Below are 15,365 nucleotides of genomic sequence, written 5' to 3'. Positions count from 1 at the left end.
TTTTTTCTTTCATAAACTGTTGGATGTATTTCCAATTTTAACGTTCTTTTCCCCCCGGAACCTTTTGTTAGGTGTATTGATTGCTTGTCCCGGGTTCAGGGTTTTGGACAGCCCCTGTGGTTGGAAATCATCTCTTGGCTACCAGGCCATTTTCTGACTCCTGCTGAACATTCATAGTGAGTGCACAGACAGAGGGGATTACGGGAACCGAAGGACAGGTAATGAGGTAAACTTGAATAGAAGAAATGTTTAAAGGTATAAATGCTGCAACAGACACCTCCTCCCACTCTACCAAATGCCCATCCAGTCACAAAGAAGCATCCTGGGTCCCAAACGGACAACATTAAGTCAGAAACCATGTAAAGGTAGAAAAAGGAGGAAAAAAGATGAATGTGTACACATCTGATGCGAGTATATGTTAGGTAAAATATTGGTTGTGATGGATTCTCTACCAGGACTAAATGACTGATATCTTTGCATATTAACTTATATCAATCAATGTTTATTTGCCTTATCCGCATGTGTAATGTAAAGGTTGGGCATTTTTGCTTTTTTAAGTTGACTCTCAGGGCCAGAATCAGGTCCTATAAGCAGTACTAGTACTAAACACACCTCAATTCGCAATAATGAACACATCTTCTAGGTTAGAAGAAACCAGAAATGCTTGAACCAGGGGAGCTGTTGAAAGTGTCAAAGGTGACTTAATGAACAGCAAGGTAAAGACAGGAGTTGGCATTTGGGCTGATCCAGTGTGCACAGGAAAGCACGAAGAAGTGTGTGAACGAAGTTACTTTGGTTATATACTTCCTGGAGAGATACCTTTGTGATATACTTCCTGAAGAGTTACCTTTGTTATACACGTCCTGAAGAGTTACTGAAATAACAGCAGCCCAACCTCATCCCTCTCTTTTCTCCACAATTTGTTCTTGTTTAAATGAAATCTTGTCCATGTGCGTCTACCTAAGGCTGAAGCAGTAGCATGTGGGTGCTCTGTGACCACCCTTTCTTTACTAAGTTACGCTGTGAACAATGGTAAATCACCTCCTTTTCAGAAGTCAATGATATGTGACATGATCAACAGAACTTTTAGTTTAATATCTGTGTATGATAAAATATTCATTGCTAGGTTTCAAAGATAGTAAAGGAAAAATTTATTTTACAACGAGTTAAACATTGTGAATTCACATTCCACCATGTTTACATTTAGTAATTTTAAATATCTTTACATCCAACAGAAAACAAACTTTGAATGCATGAAACGATTATGAATATTGAAGCTAATACTGTAAATCTGCAAAAAAAAACAAAAAATAATGAGCTCCGGTATTCAGGAAACATCATGGCAATCAGAGACAGAAGAACCTGCACATAAACTAACCGAGCCATGAAAAATCAGTCAAGGGCATTTCAGAGGACGTAAGAGTCTGAGCTGTGCACCTCCTCATCACAAGACTAAAAAATAACCTGTAGAACATTTAAACAACAAAACTGACAAACCACCTCCATTATTAACAGGTGTCCAACACCAGCTTTGATCGTGGGCTCGACATGATGTGGTACTGCAGTGCTCTGTTTTCTAAAATTATAATAAGCCATCATTCAGAGCTCTAGTTATCTTGTAACCAGAGAAAGCACAACAAGCCAGACAACTGAAGTGTAAAGGGAAGAGGAGTTCTGCTACATCCAAAACAATGGGCTGTCCCGATTTGCAATGGGCAGAAGGAAGATTAATCTTTACCTGCAAGCGTGCAAAAGCATATCCAATCTAAAGACACAATTGCCTACAAAAAAACCTTATACATTTTATGTGTGTGGCAAGTATTTGGAGGCTATTGGATGTTTCTGTTAAACCAGAAATCAAACGTGCAATATACCACACACACAGTGGAAATAACACAAGTGCTTCATCAGCCATGTTGGCCCATCAGGAAACACAGTCTTGGGATATAGACAAATATATACTCAACCCAGAGACATTAACCATGAAAGAAAAATCATACGCATGCAATGAGTACTTTAGTTTGTCATCATTACTAAAGTGCAATCAACAAATACACACAGGAGAAAATCAATTCAAGTGCAGTGAATGTATGAAGAGCTTTAGTCAATCAGCACACCTAAATGAGCATCAAATAACACACACAGAGGAAAAGCCATTCAGGTGCAGTAAATATGTGAAGAACTTCAGTTGGTTATCGCAGCTCCAAACACATCCCCTAATATACACAGGGGAAAAACCATACCTTTGTGATGAAAGTGTGAAGTGCTTTAGACAGATATCGCATCTACAGAGACATCAGCGAACACACACAGTGGAAAAAGTATTCAAGTGCAATGACTGTAAGAAGAGCTTTAGTCAATCAGTACTCCTAAAAGAGCATCAAAAAACACACACAGGAGAAAAACTATTCAAGTGCAGCAAATGTGTGAAGAGTTTTTGTCAGTTATCAAGTCTACAAAGACATCAGCGAACACACAAAGGAGAAAAATCATACAATTGCCATGAATGTGGAAGTAGTTTTAGTAGTTCCTCAACATTAAAGAATCATCAACGAAAACATACAGGAGAAAAGCCATTCAAGTGCAGTGAATGTGCAAAGTGCTTTAGACAGTTATCAGACCTACAAAGACACCAGCAAACACACACAGGGGAAAAAACATATCATTGCAGTGAATGTGGAAGTAGTTTTAGTAGTTCCTCAACATTAATGAATCATCAGCAAACACATACAGGGGAAAAACCATTCAAGTGCAGTGAATGTGAGAAGAGTTTTAGTCAGTTATCACACCTACAAGGACATCAACGAACACACACAGGGGAAAAACCATACCATTGCAATGAATGTGGAAGTAGTTTTAGTAGTTCCTCAACATTAAAGAATCATCAACGAAAACATACAGGAGAAAAGCCATTCAAGTGCAGTGAATGTGCAAAGTGCTTTAGACAGTTATCAGACCTACAAAGACACCAGCAAACACACACAGGGGAAAAAACATATCATTGCAGTGAATGTGGAAGTGTTTTTATTGACTCTTCATCCTTAAGGATTCATCAGCGAGCACACACAGGGGAAAAGCCATTTAAGTGCAGTGAATGTTGGAAGAGCTTTATTACCTCTGGACACCTAAAAGATCATCAGCGAATACACACAGGGGAAAAACCATTTAGGTGCAGTGAATGTGTGAAGAGCTTTTGTCACTTATCAAATCTGTATAGCCATAAGCGAACGCACACAGGGGAAAAACTATACCATTGCAATGAATGTGGAAGTAGTTTTAGTAGTTCCTCAACCTTAAGGAATCATCAACAAACACACACAGGGGAAAAGCCATTCAAGTGCAGTGAATGTGCAAAGTGTTTTAGTCAGTTTTCACACCTACAGACTCATCTGAGAACACACACAGGGGAGAAACCATTTTATTGTAGTGAGTGTGGCAGTGCTTTTATTGACTCTTCATCATTAAGGACACATCAGCGAACACACACAGGGGAAAAACCATACAAGTGCAGTGAATGTATGAGGAGCTTTATTCAATCAGGACAACTAAAAGAGCATCAACGAACACATACTGGGGAAAAGCCTTTTCGGTGCAGTGAATGTGTGAAGAGCTTTAGTCACTTATCAAACCTGAAAAGACATGAGCGAACACACACTGGGGAAAACCCCTACACCTGTTGTGAATGTGACAGTAGGTTTAGTGACTCTTCAGCATTAAGGAATCATCAGCGAAAACACACAGGGGAAAAACCATTTAGATGCAGTGAATGTATGAAGAGCTTTAGTCACTTATCAAACCTATATAGTCATAAGCGAACACATACCGGGGAAAAACTATATAAATGCAGTGAATGTGTGAAGAGCTTTAGTCACTTATCAAACCTATATAGTCATAAGCGAACACACACAGGGGAGAAACCATTCAAATGCAGTGAATGTTTGAAGAGCTTTAGTCAGTTATCCCACCTACAAAGTCATCAGAGAACTCACACAGGAAAAACCATTTTGGTGCAGTGAATGTATAAAGAGCTTTATGCAATCAACACACCTGAAAGTGAATCAGCGAACACACACAGGGGAATAACCATTTAGGTGCAGTGGATGTGAAAAGAGGTTTAGTCACTTATCCCGAAAAAGACATCGCGAGCACACACCGGGGAAAACCTCAAACATTGCAGTGAATGTGGAAGTAGTTTTAGTTACTCATTAGAATAAAACATTTATCAGCAAATGCATACAGAAAAAACCTTTTAAGTGCGCTTAATGTGTGAAGAGCTTTTGTCACTTATCAAACCTACAGAGCCATCTGCGAAAACACACTTGGGAAAAAAACATATGACTGCAGTGAACATAGATGTAGTTTTAGTGAATCCTCCACATTAAGGATTCATCAGCGAACAAGCACAGAGTAAAAGCCTTTCAGGTGCAGTGAACGTGTAAATATCGTCAGTTATTAAGCCTACGGAAACATCAGGAGACACACACAGAGGAAAAACGATATCATTGCAATGAATGTGAGTAAAGCTTTTGTCAATTATCAGATCTCCAAAGACATCAGCAAACACACAGAGGGAAAACCATACAAGTGCACTGAAAGTGTGAAGAACTTTGGCTATTTTCAATCCTATACAGCACTCAGCGAGCACACACCTTCAATTAACTCACATGGAAATAATCCTAGAAATGCAGTGAATTCGCGAAGAACTTAAAAATAATAACAATAATATTGAACCATCTGTGAAAACAGACAGGAGCAAAAAAGTGATGTTAATGTGAGATGAAAGAATTACAGAAAAAGATAAAATTACAATTATATGAGATATTAAAATACCAGATGATAGAAGACCCGACTAGCAGGAAAGAATAAAACAGATAACAATATTTGTAGAATGATAAAAGTGTCTGTTCCCAGTGATAGATAACTTTTTTACTTAGTAAAACTACATGACATACCAGGAAACACACAGGAAGACTAGCACAATGTGGACTAAAAGAAAATAAACATTGGTTAATTTTATTTGGTGAAGAAGAGATACAAAGAAAAACATCCAAGCACACCTGATCATGCTAGATATGAAAGCAACACTATGAACAGTACTGGGGCTAACAAGGGTATTTTCAGCTAACTTGAGGTATTTGTGATAAAACCTATTAACCGAACACATCCAGACTGAGACCCTGCAAGAAGAACTAATTTAACAAGTGCACACTGGTGAATATTCACAGCTGATTGTGGTGTTTTGTTATTTCATTCAACATTGACCAGTGACAGAGATTCAGTGACAGTGACCAGGGAACAGTGTCCAAAAGCACAAGAAGTGAAAGTAGCAAAATGTGAACTGTTAGGGTGAATGCTTTCTGTGCACAACATTTACCACCCAAGCCCTGACGTGAAAGAAGTGAAAAGAACAGAATGTGGCCTGTGACTCTCAGAGTTAAATGTAAATGTAAATGTGGAGGTACTTGCATAGCGCACGGCTACCCGGAGGCCTCTCGGAGCTTTTACAAATACCGCTGAGGAACCCTTCCAAGCCTTTCGCTGTGAAGTGCCCACTCCTGGGCAGCCCCAAGGTGAAGCCAGGCATCCTATCGTTGTTGGGGCCGTTGTGGAGATTAAGCAAGCTATTGCCCAGAGTAGCAGAGTGGAACTCATGATTAGAATAGGCACCGAGGCGAGAATGATCAGGTCCGAGGAAATTGAGCCCAAGACCCCCCGAGGCAGGAATCGAACCCTGATCCCGGGCCAGACTTCTGCGTGGAAGAAGTGAAAGGAACAAAATGTGAGCTGTAACACTCTGGGTTAATGCTTACAGTGTGCGGGTTTATACTCAAGCCCTGACGCGGAAGAAGCGATGCTTAAGCGTCTGTAAATGCACCCATCATAGTGGCACTTCCCAGAGGTGTCCAACATCGACTCGGATCTTGGCTCACTGCTGACTATGTAAATGACTCGCGTTTACATTAATTGTATATAAATATGTTTTATGAGTTTTTTTTATTTACAGAGAATCATTCAAACGAATCCTTACTGGTTAAAGAAAAGAATCAGTGCATGATGACATAATTATTGACAGGAATTATTGTGGAATGTAGGAGCCCAGTACAAAGAGTTTCTCATAAACCTATGAGCAGCATGAAAGGGAGAAGGTGAGCAGTTATAAAGTTATGTTTATTTGAGGGTTTGAGTTTGTTGAAACGATCCTGCAAAGATCATATCCAGAATGTTGCTCTTCCTATGTCTCAAGCAAACTATTTTTTTATGCTTTTTTTCACAAAATGCGAAGCTGCTCCTCTGAGACCCTGTGAGAATGTACAGTGCTAAAAGTCTAGCAAAGCCAAATTTATGAAGCTACTCCACTGGCTTACTGAGTAGGACCTGCTTCTGCTGTAGTCATATGTTACCTGTAAACTAGAATTTTGTCGGTTTATCTGGGGGCTAGTACTTCCATATCACTATGTGTGTGTAACTACAAATATTATTTATAATGGAATTAAGAGCCCTCCTGGACTGGGCCAAGAAAGGGGCAAGTTCGTGACATGTATGGATGGATGTGTTTGTTACCCAGACCCTGCTGAGATTCTGGGGAGAATGTTCACAGACGGCCCGATTCACAAAGGTAACTTACATGTAAATTTACAAGTGTGGAGTCTCTACACTCGGGGAAGAGACTCCGCATAACTTTACGACATGTAAGTACCTTCGTGAAACGGGCTTTGAATGTTTTTAGAAAATATTTGTTGTCCCTGAGTGTAAGTGATTGGCATGGGGATCTGGGATATCTCACAGTTTATTCTGCTAATGGAATTTTGTTAAAGTGCCTTTCCTTTCATGTGCATATTCACTCCAGTACTTCTAAAGGTATGCAACCACATCTAAAAGTTAATGCAATTGAGTATGATTACTAGATTGAGGCATTTCATAATGGTAGTGGACCAAAAAAGTTGACATTAAAAAAACTTGGATATCAAAATGAATCTATTTATTTTTGTGGAGGGGTAAATCAAAGAATCTTGATACTTTTTATTTTTCTGACCCTGGTTCACTTGAAAACAGCTGCTAGTCGATATGTTTATAAAGTTGGTGTGAGATAGAGATGCATCAGTTACTGGGTTTATGTCCAGTAGCCTGGAACGAGGTCACTTTCAGACTTTGTAAATTAAACTATTACTTGCTGTTAAATGCCAGTATGAGCACAGCACATCTATGGAGCCAGAGCTGTTCATCCTTGCTTGTTTGGTATGGAAAACACTGGGAGTAAAGTATGGCGAATTCCTAGACTCATGGCTACCTGTCCTGAATCACATGGCGTGGTTTCACTGAGAATTGTGTTGTCCACCCAGGCTGGGGGCACTGGGGTTATTTAACTAATTGAAATGATCACTTTATTGATAAGACATCTGTCCCTATCTTTCACATGTACGAATAAGGAGATACAATTAGTCGCTGTGACTTCGAGGCAGTGTATTTGTGCCCCTAAAATGAAAATAATAATTTCAGGTGATGTAGAAGTTCTGGAGTAATAAAACAAATCTAAACTAGAGAGGAATTGTCTAATTCTGTGAATTTTAGCTCATAAATGACTTCATTTGCCTAAAACCCTGTATCACCCATAGGTTGGTGGATGCTGCTGGTACATGTTTCTGCAGGTTTCGTTTAACTATTGACGTGATAAACTAACAAATCATTTCAGTAAGTCTGTGTATCTTTGAATGTTTAATTCAAATTGACTCAGACCTCTCAATGAACTCACAGTTTGGTTCAGTTACCTCGGCCTGTTTTTTCAAACTTCGGAAGCTGCGGAAAATCTGATTTTTTTTTTAGCAGAGAGGCCAGCATCCAAATCACTATTACCCTGATTTTATCTAAAATGAACTATGCTATTTACCTCGTCCTCTCCTGCAAACAGAAGCATTGCCTGCAGCTGATCCAAAACCAAGCAGCCAGAATGATTTAACAACAAGGCAGACATTGCCACCTCAAGCCAATACTAAAGGAACTCTGCTGGCTCCCAGTGGAGCACTGTTCCATGTTCAAAACTGAATGTATACTGTTTAAAGCTATACATGGTACTGGCCCGCAATATATAACCTCAAGAATTCAGAGATACTCTCCACAGCGCACTCTAAGATCTATGCATACGAATATTTTGGTGGTGCCTAGACACAAACAAATAGGAGGGTCGCGCTTTTCAACATAGTGTCCCCAATTTTGGAACTCTCTGCCTCCTCTGTTGAGATTAGAAACGGACCTCCTGCGCTTCAGGAAAAAACTGAAAACCTAGTTGTTCACCTAAGCCTACAGCTAGATATGGACCTGTCAAAAACGGTGCCTTGAAAAGGAAAATAAACTGCCCAGCGGCAAGAAACCTGTTGTTAAACGTGTGCTCTACAAATCCCCATTAACATAACATAACATAATCAAACGTATAATCAATTTTAGACTTGTGATGAATGTTAATATTTTGATGCAGTGAGTGTTGGCTTCCCACCAGTGTTTATGAATTGATTACACTAAGAAAGTATGTTATTGGTTGAGTGGGGGTGAGATCCCCACTCAGGCAACAACCACAATCCTTATGAGGGTGACCACAAAGTCACTAAATTAATCTGTGCTCAACCCTCTGATACAAAGCAGTCAGGTTTCACTTAGAGGCAAAGCATAAAGTATTTCCACAGCAAACAAGCAGTAATAAAGTGAAAATACAACACAAGAAAAATCTCAAATCGAATTAGACAACTAGATAATGTTTTAATAAATGAATTGCGATCAGAAATACAAAACTCCAATCACTAGAGCCAGAGATATACAATTTAAAATGTTTAAGTAAAAATAGTGTTTAGAAGTGAAAAGCACTGTCTTTGGTTATCTAGTTGCGTGACCAGGACAAAGTCACAGGTTCAAGCCGACCGTGCTGGAGCTTGGGCTGCGTACAGGACCGAATTCAGTTCGCTGAGGATTATAACCTGTGTCTTTTGCGTCAAGATGCAAGGTCTGCGTCTGCCTATGCTGCTTGGGTGTCACTGAAGCCTTCGGACAGGAGATACGATGTGAGATCCTTCCTTGAGATGTGTTGCATCAGGTCCACAAAAAGCCATAGAAATTCACCAGTTATAGTTATCTCACATAACTATGACTTGTGCCCTAAGGTAACTATAATGCCCGCCATGCAGTTTTCTCATCAATAATTTCATTTCAAATGTTGCAGTGATATTATCAATGATGTCATAGAAGATGTTATGAGTGATGTAATATGGGAGTAATTGGTAGTTACTGGCGAGGGCGCGAGTTATAGGTACTTTTGGGCACGAGCTATAGTTACTTGAGAAAACTATAATTGTTGAATTTCAGTGGTATTTAGAGTTTAAAAGTTAGTTTGCTACTGAAATTTTCACGTAACTATAAAGTTAAGTTTTTTTCAGTGAATTTCTAGGCTTTTTTCAATGTAAAGTAATATTATTACCATAGGTTTGGCTGTGCCTGGCGAGGGCTTTTACACTGAAAAAAAACAAAAGTTAAAGGGACGTTATAGTTGGATAAAAATATCAGTTAAACCATACCATTTTAAACGAACAAAACCACTGAAATTCACAGTTAGCTATCTCATGTAACTATAACGCGTGCCTTAAGATAATTATTACTCACACCCTTGCCAAGCACTGCAACTAACTCCACATATTACATCAGTTATGACATGGGGTATTATCAATAATGCCATAGAACATTAGGAATGACCTCATTGATGACAATCAGTGCATGGCGAGTGCACAAGTCACAATTACCTTAGGGCACAAGTTAGAGCTCCTATAACTGTGAATATCACTGGTTTTGTTCACTTGAAACAATCCATTTTAACTGACATTTTCACCTTTATCCTTTGTTTCTTGACACTCTAATGTTTTAAACTGATTTTCTTTTACCAGTTATAGTTATCTCAATTAGCTATAACTCACGCCCCACCATACATTTTTCTTCCCAATAATTTCAATGCATATATTGCTGTGCTATGTCATAAAAGATGTCAACAGTGATTTAATATGTGGGGTAATTAGCAGCGCATGGTGAGGGCTCGAGTTATAGTTACTTTAGGGCACAATTTATAGTTTTTTTAGATAACTATGACTGTGGTTTTTAACAATAAATATGACCCTCAGGGTGGGCCAAAGCACGGGGGTCAATGTATTGTATTATTTGAGTTTTTTTTTTTGGACATGCCCCTCCCATCACCGAGCCGATTACAGCCTCCGGGATGCAATCCCCATGGAGCCATCGCCGGACCAGACATATTCATGAAAGGGGATGGAGGGATGCATGGCATCCATCCCCCAGCCAATCACGGCCCTGGGTAGCCCATTCCCTGGGGGCCCTGCATAAGTATTAAAGGGAAAGGAGCAGCCCTCCTCCTTCAGCCCCAGGGACCCCATCCCCCCAGGGCCTGCCATGAATAGTAAAGGGGTAAGTGTGCATGCCCAATCCACCCGGACCGACTACATTGTGTTTACCTGTGGAACCCACTCACTGGACACTGTTTATCCGAAGCAAGGGCAGTGGCAGGGAAACTCAGATTGCTTCCACCCAGTGGAAGCTGTGAAAAAATCCTGCTCCCGCTTCACCCAGGATGGGTGAATGCATGGAGCCAAAGGTGCTACGGAGACCCTGGGGCTCTCCCAGCTGCCCCCCAAAAGATTTCTTGTGGGTACCTTAGGTGGGCACCGGGGCAGCCACATTAGGCCCTGGGGAAGACTTCCTGGGGCCCTAAAGGCTAGGTGGGCGGGGCACCCCATCTCCTTAATAAAAAAGGCCCAAAAGGATGGAGTCTCCGGGGCCCATAGTTGCCCAGGGAGGGGGGCCTGCGTGGACCAGCCCCTTAATAAAATGTAGGCCCAAGAGATGGTGTCCTCAGGTCCCGTAGAGGCTCAAGGAGGCTTGGGGAGGGGGAATTCTAACCTCCTATTAAATAGAGAAGGCTCGGGGTTGGGCTCTCCAACGTCCTGAACGCACTTGCGCTTCGTTGTTATATTATCACCGGTTTTGGCGATCAGTTGACTCCAGCCTGCCGGTCCCTCCTAGTTGGGGCGACCAATAGTGAAGGGCAGGGGGAGGAGTCTCAGCCACTCTTACGGTACATATGGCAAAGGCAAGCCCATCTGCGCCCATACGTACCCACCGTGCCCTGTCACTTTGCCCAAACTCGTATCTACTCCTCCGTTGAACTTAGAAAGCTTCACTTCATCTCCCTAGCACTAAATCTAGACACCAGCATGAATTTGCTGAATCACTCAATCTGGCTACCACGAAACCCCTTTCCATAGGTTAACAAACCCCTACATCACAGTGTAGAACACCTACAAAAATATAAGTGTTCAAAGCTCTCAATTTGTTATTTTAACACGTGATCCCTGGTTAAGCACCAACTTGATCATTTTACCCTTTTGGATGTTGACAAACTGGATATTCTACTTACGGAGACATGGCTCACCTTGAACTCCTCTCCTGACATACTAGCAGCATTGCCTAATAAGTACTATATCCTCCACACCAACCGCCCTCAAGGTAAAACAGGGGGGGTGGGGAGTAATAGCCATCATACGCCAAGAGTTTAAATTTAGTGCCTTTACCCCACTTTGTCTCCCTGCAGCTGATAATACAGTAATCAAATTCGAATCAGATGTGGACCCATTAGTATCTATCCTTCTTTATAGACCGCCACAGCATATGCCCTAATTTCCGTACTCTTTGGTTGAACTAGTCACCAAGCTGGCAATTGACCACGCAACAGTTCTACTGATAGGCGACTTTAATTACTGGGCAAATGTTACTCACAAAGGGCCGCAATCGGCTGAGCTGACTGAATTGCTAAGTAATTTGAACTTTGCTCAACAAGTATCATCAGCTACGTATGTTAAGGGACACACTTTGGACCAAATCTGGTCCATTCATTTGGTATTTTCTGACCTATATGTAGTGCCGTGCATCTGGTCAGATCACAACTTGATAAAATTTACTTTAGAGGTCCCCATCATGAACAAAACACAAACCAAAGGGGGGCGTTGGGTATGTAAATGGAATGTTATTGATATGACTGACTTCAGTAGCACTTTGGTAAACACAATACCTCAGTATACTTACGACATTAACACCCAAGAGTAAAATATTTCAGCTTGGCTACTGGATAATAGCAACAAACATGCACCTTTGAAAAAATTAAAATTGACCCGCTGTTTCGATGCTCAGAGATGGTTCTCGCATGAACTAAAAACTCAAAAACGTACTCTCTGCCAATTGGATAGGGAGTGGAGGGTGACCTATTCATCTAAAGACAAAGTATCCTATCAAACGGCTATGAGAGAACATAAAAAATGCATCCTAAATGCAAAAGCTGCTCACTTCTCATCCAGAATTTTAACCTCCACCAATCAGTCTAAAGAAATATTTAACATCGTAGAGGAACTGTCTAATCTAGACAGAGTATTAAGTAAGTCTACTCCCTCACAAACTCTATGTGACAAACTGAACACTTACTTTATTGAGAAAATCTCCCTTATCAAGGCTAGCATTCCTACTCATATAGCCCAAGAAGTTTCCCCATCCATATATAAAAACTCATGTTCCTTGGACACTTTCTCCCCCATTGATTCTAAGACCTTTCATAGCCTTCAGCTTAAAGTCAGCTCTGGCTCTCCTACGGATTATTGCCCTCCACATGTCTTGAAGGAGGTCTTTACTTCCCTTCCAGGCCCTGCTCTTGCCTTGCTAAATGACTCTTTATCTCAGGGCTATGTACCTAAATCTTTTAAAGAAGCAACTGTGATCTCCCTCTTGAAGAAACCCGGAGCCGACCCCCTGACACTGTCCAACTATCGACCCATTTCCCTGCTCCCATATCTGCCGAAGATGCTGGAGGCACATGTGGCAAAGTGTCTGTCCAGTTTTCTGGAACAAACTAACTTTCTTGATCCTCACCAAGCAGGGTTCCGTCCCGGCCATTCCACGGAGACAGTCATTACTGCAGTAATGGATGCCCTACGGGAGAAGGCTGATAAGAGGATTACTCAAGCCCGGGTGCTGCTGGACTTGTCCACGGCTTTTGACACAGTCGACCATGGTATCTTGGTGGACCGTGTCAAGGAAGCGGGCATCCAGGGGCCAGCCTTAAGCTGGATTTGTTCCTTTCTGGAGGATCGCTCCCAGGCCGTTCGACTGGCTCAGTTTGTGGCGCCCAAGCAAAGTACTATGTGCGGGGTGCCACAAGGATCTTCGCTCTCTCGATTTTTATTCAACCTATATCTCCTTCCACTGATCAGGTCATTGAAGGAAAGACAAACGGTTACCTTCAACTATGCTGATGACCTGCAGCTACTCTTCACCATTGCTAACTCACCCCTTTCAGTCTCGGACTTGTGGTTTATCAGTCACTGGATTGATAGAAATCATCTAAAACTAAACCCAGGAAAGACTAAATTAATCTTGACAGGTGGCAGCCAGAAATTCTGGGGCTATCACTACTGGCCAGGAGAACTGGGTCCATCTCCCACCCCTTCCTCTTCTGCCAAGAGCCTTGGAGTTACGATATCCAGCGACCTGTCCCTAAAATGGTTAGTGGGTTCTGTTATATCTTTGTGTGCTCACCAGCTACGTAAAATCAGAAAGATTAGCAATTGCTGACCCAAGCCGCGCTGGGACAGGTTGTAATGCCATGGTTCTATCGCGGCTCAACTAATCTAATGCAATTTACCTTGGATTACCAGTTGGTCTTCTGAAACAGCTGCAGATAGTCCAAAATCAGGCAGCCAGACTGATATACCAGCAACCTAGGTGGCATTATGCTTCCTCCCTTTTGAGGGAACTGCACTGACTTCCTATGCTCCAACATTGTGCTTTTAAGATTTGTTGCTTGGTATTTAAGTCATTGCATTGTCAGAGCCCTGGATTCATAAGTAGTCTTATTTCTAGTTACACTCCCTCACGAAACCTTCGATCAGCTCACCTTCAGCTACTATCAATCCCCACTTACAAATTAAAGCAACATGGAGGCGCCAGGTTTGCTACCCTGGCCCCTAAGCTATGGAATTCCATCCCTCTGGAAATCAGGTCTAGTACTGACCTACTTAAATTCAGAAAGTGGCTTAAAACCGGTTTGTATTCTCAGGCTTACAATTGAACTATCGATTTCTCTGGCATTTCCTAGATCCAGCGCCAAGAAACCTATCCGGTGAACGAGCGCTTTACAAAACACTACTGACATAACATAACAGAGATGCCGGTAGTGGGACTACGTGCTCCTCTCCCCTAAATAAATGAGTATGGTCCTGGGGGATGAGTCTCTGGGGCCTGTAAAGGCCCTGGGAGTTGGGCACAACTCAACCAAAATAAAAAGAATTGTAAAAATAATGAGAGGCAGGAGCCACTCATTTATTATTCACTGCTCCTTAAAGGAGTACCCCATAGTGCCCTGCAAGGGCTTTTTAAGCATTTGTTTTACAGTTTGGTGGTGTCCTAGAAGGAACTGGAGCACCACCAAGTATTTTTTTTTAATGTTATGGGGAGAGCTGCATGGAGTGCAGCAGCCTTCAAGCAACATTTAAAAATGAACACTAGCTCTCCAGGATATTTGAAGACATGACCCCATGAGAACATATTTTTCAAAAACACTCATACCTGGAAGTCTATGCTCTTCTTCAACTGCAGTGCAAATCCCTCTTGGGATTTTGGTTTTTATTCCATTTTGTGGAAAGACTCCGGGGCCCATTAGGATGGCGGGTGGGCTTCAGTTCGCCCGCCATCCAAGCAGTGCTGGGACCGGCCGCTAGACGGTTGCTTTCCGCATATTTCATATTGCTGCGGGTGCTGCTGTCAAATTGACATGTTGTGCATTCCCATGCACAACGTAGCAGGCACCGCCTGGTGTCTGCCACCTTGTGCATGGGAATACAGGGGGGTACCATGGATACCCCCCCAAGTGCACCCCCTTCCCTCACCCACCCCCTGGTGGCCTGCAACGGCCCCCAAATGACACCCCGCCAGCCTTTCCATGGCGGCATCGCCACTATATAAATGCCAGTTACGGCACCCAGCACCGCCACCATATTAGTGGCCAAGTCCGCCCGGCCAGCGGAAAAGCGGCGGACACACTTTGTGTCCACCGCAACACCCCTCATATGGCGGGGGTAAATGAAGTTGAAATGGCGGGTGGATCACTAATGACCCCCTCAGTCATGTTATTTTTTTTTTAAACACTTCTCTGAATATTTTCTTAAAAATATTTCATCCCAGTAACTCCAGTAATTAAAACTATCTTAAACAAAAGACTCATAGACATGTTGATTTTTTTTTGTTCCATTAAAACTTTATAAAACATTTTTGTAATA

The 15,365-nt window shown here is 41.8% G+C and overlaps 2 protein-coding genes across 2 annotated transcripts in view; both read left to right on the top strand.

The window, feature by feature from the left end:
- Positions 1–1,238: 1,238 nt before the first annotated feature.
- On the top strand, positions 1,239–6,951 carry LOC144782588 (uncharacterized). Its single transcript, XM_078661982.1, has one exon. The coding sequence runs from the start codon at positions 1,806–1,808 to the stop codon at positions 4,014–4,016; it is 2,211 nt and encodes a 736-aa protein (XP_078518108.1). The 5' UTR covers positions 1,239–1,805; the 3' UTR covers positions 4,017–6,951.
- The window catches only part of LOC144782692 (uncharacterized), a 144,868-nt gene continuing 135,633 nt past the window's right edge, over positions 6,131–15,365 (top strand). The window contains exon 1 of the mRNA XM_078662052.1: positions 6,131–6,146. The gene's annotated coding sequence lies outside the window, so the exon portion shown is untranslated. The remainder of the gene's footprint in view (positions 6,147–15,365) is intronic.

This window comes from Lissotriton helveticus, chromosome 1_1, assembly GCF_964261635.1.
Source record: "Lissotriton helveticus chromosome 1_1, aLisHel1.1, whole genome shotgun sequence".
NCBI classification, from domain to species: Eukaryota; Metazoa; Chordata; class Amphibia; order Caudata; family Salamandridae; genus Lissotriton; species Lissotriton helveticus.
Note: the sequence above shows the minus strand (reverse complement) of the source record. Positions and strands in the feature narration are given on the sequence as shown.

What these genes read in the sequence shown, in the direction of transcription:
- LOC144782588 (XM_078661982.1), top strand. Translation starts at nt 1,806, where the DNA reads ATGTGTGTGGCAAGTATTTGGAGGCTATTGGATGTTTCTGTTAAACCA.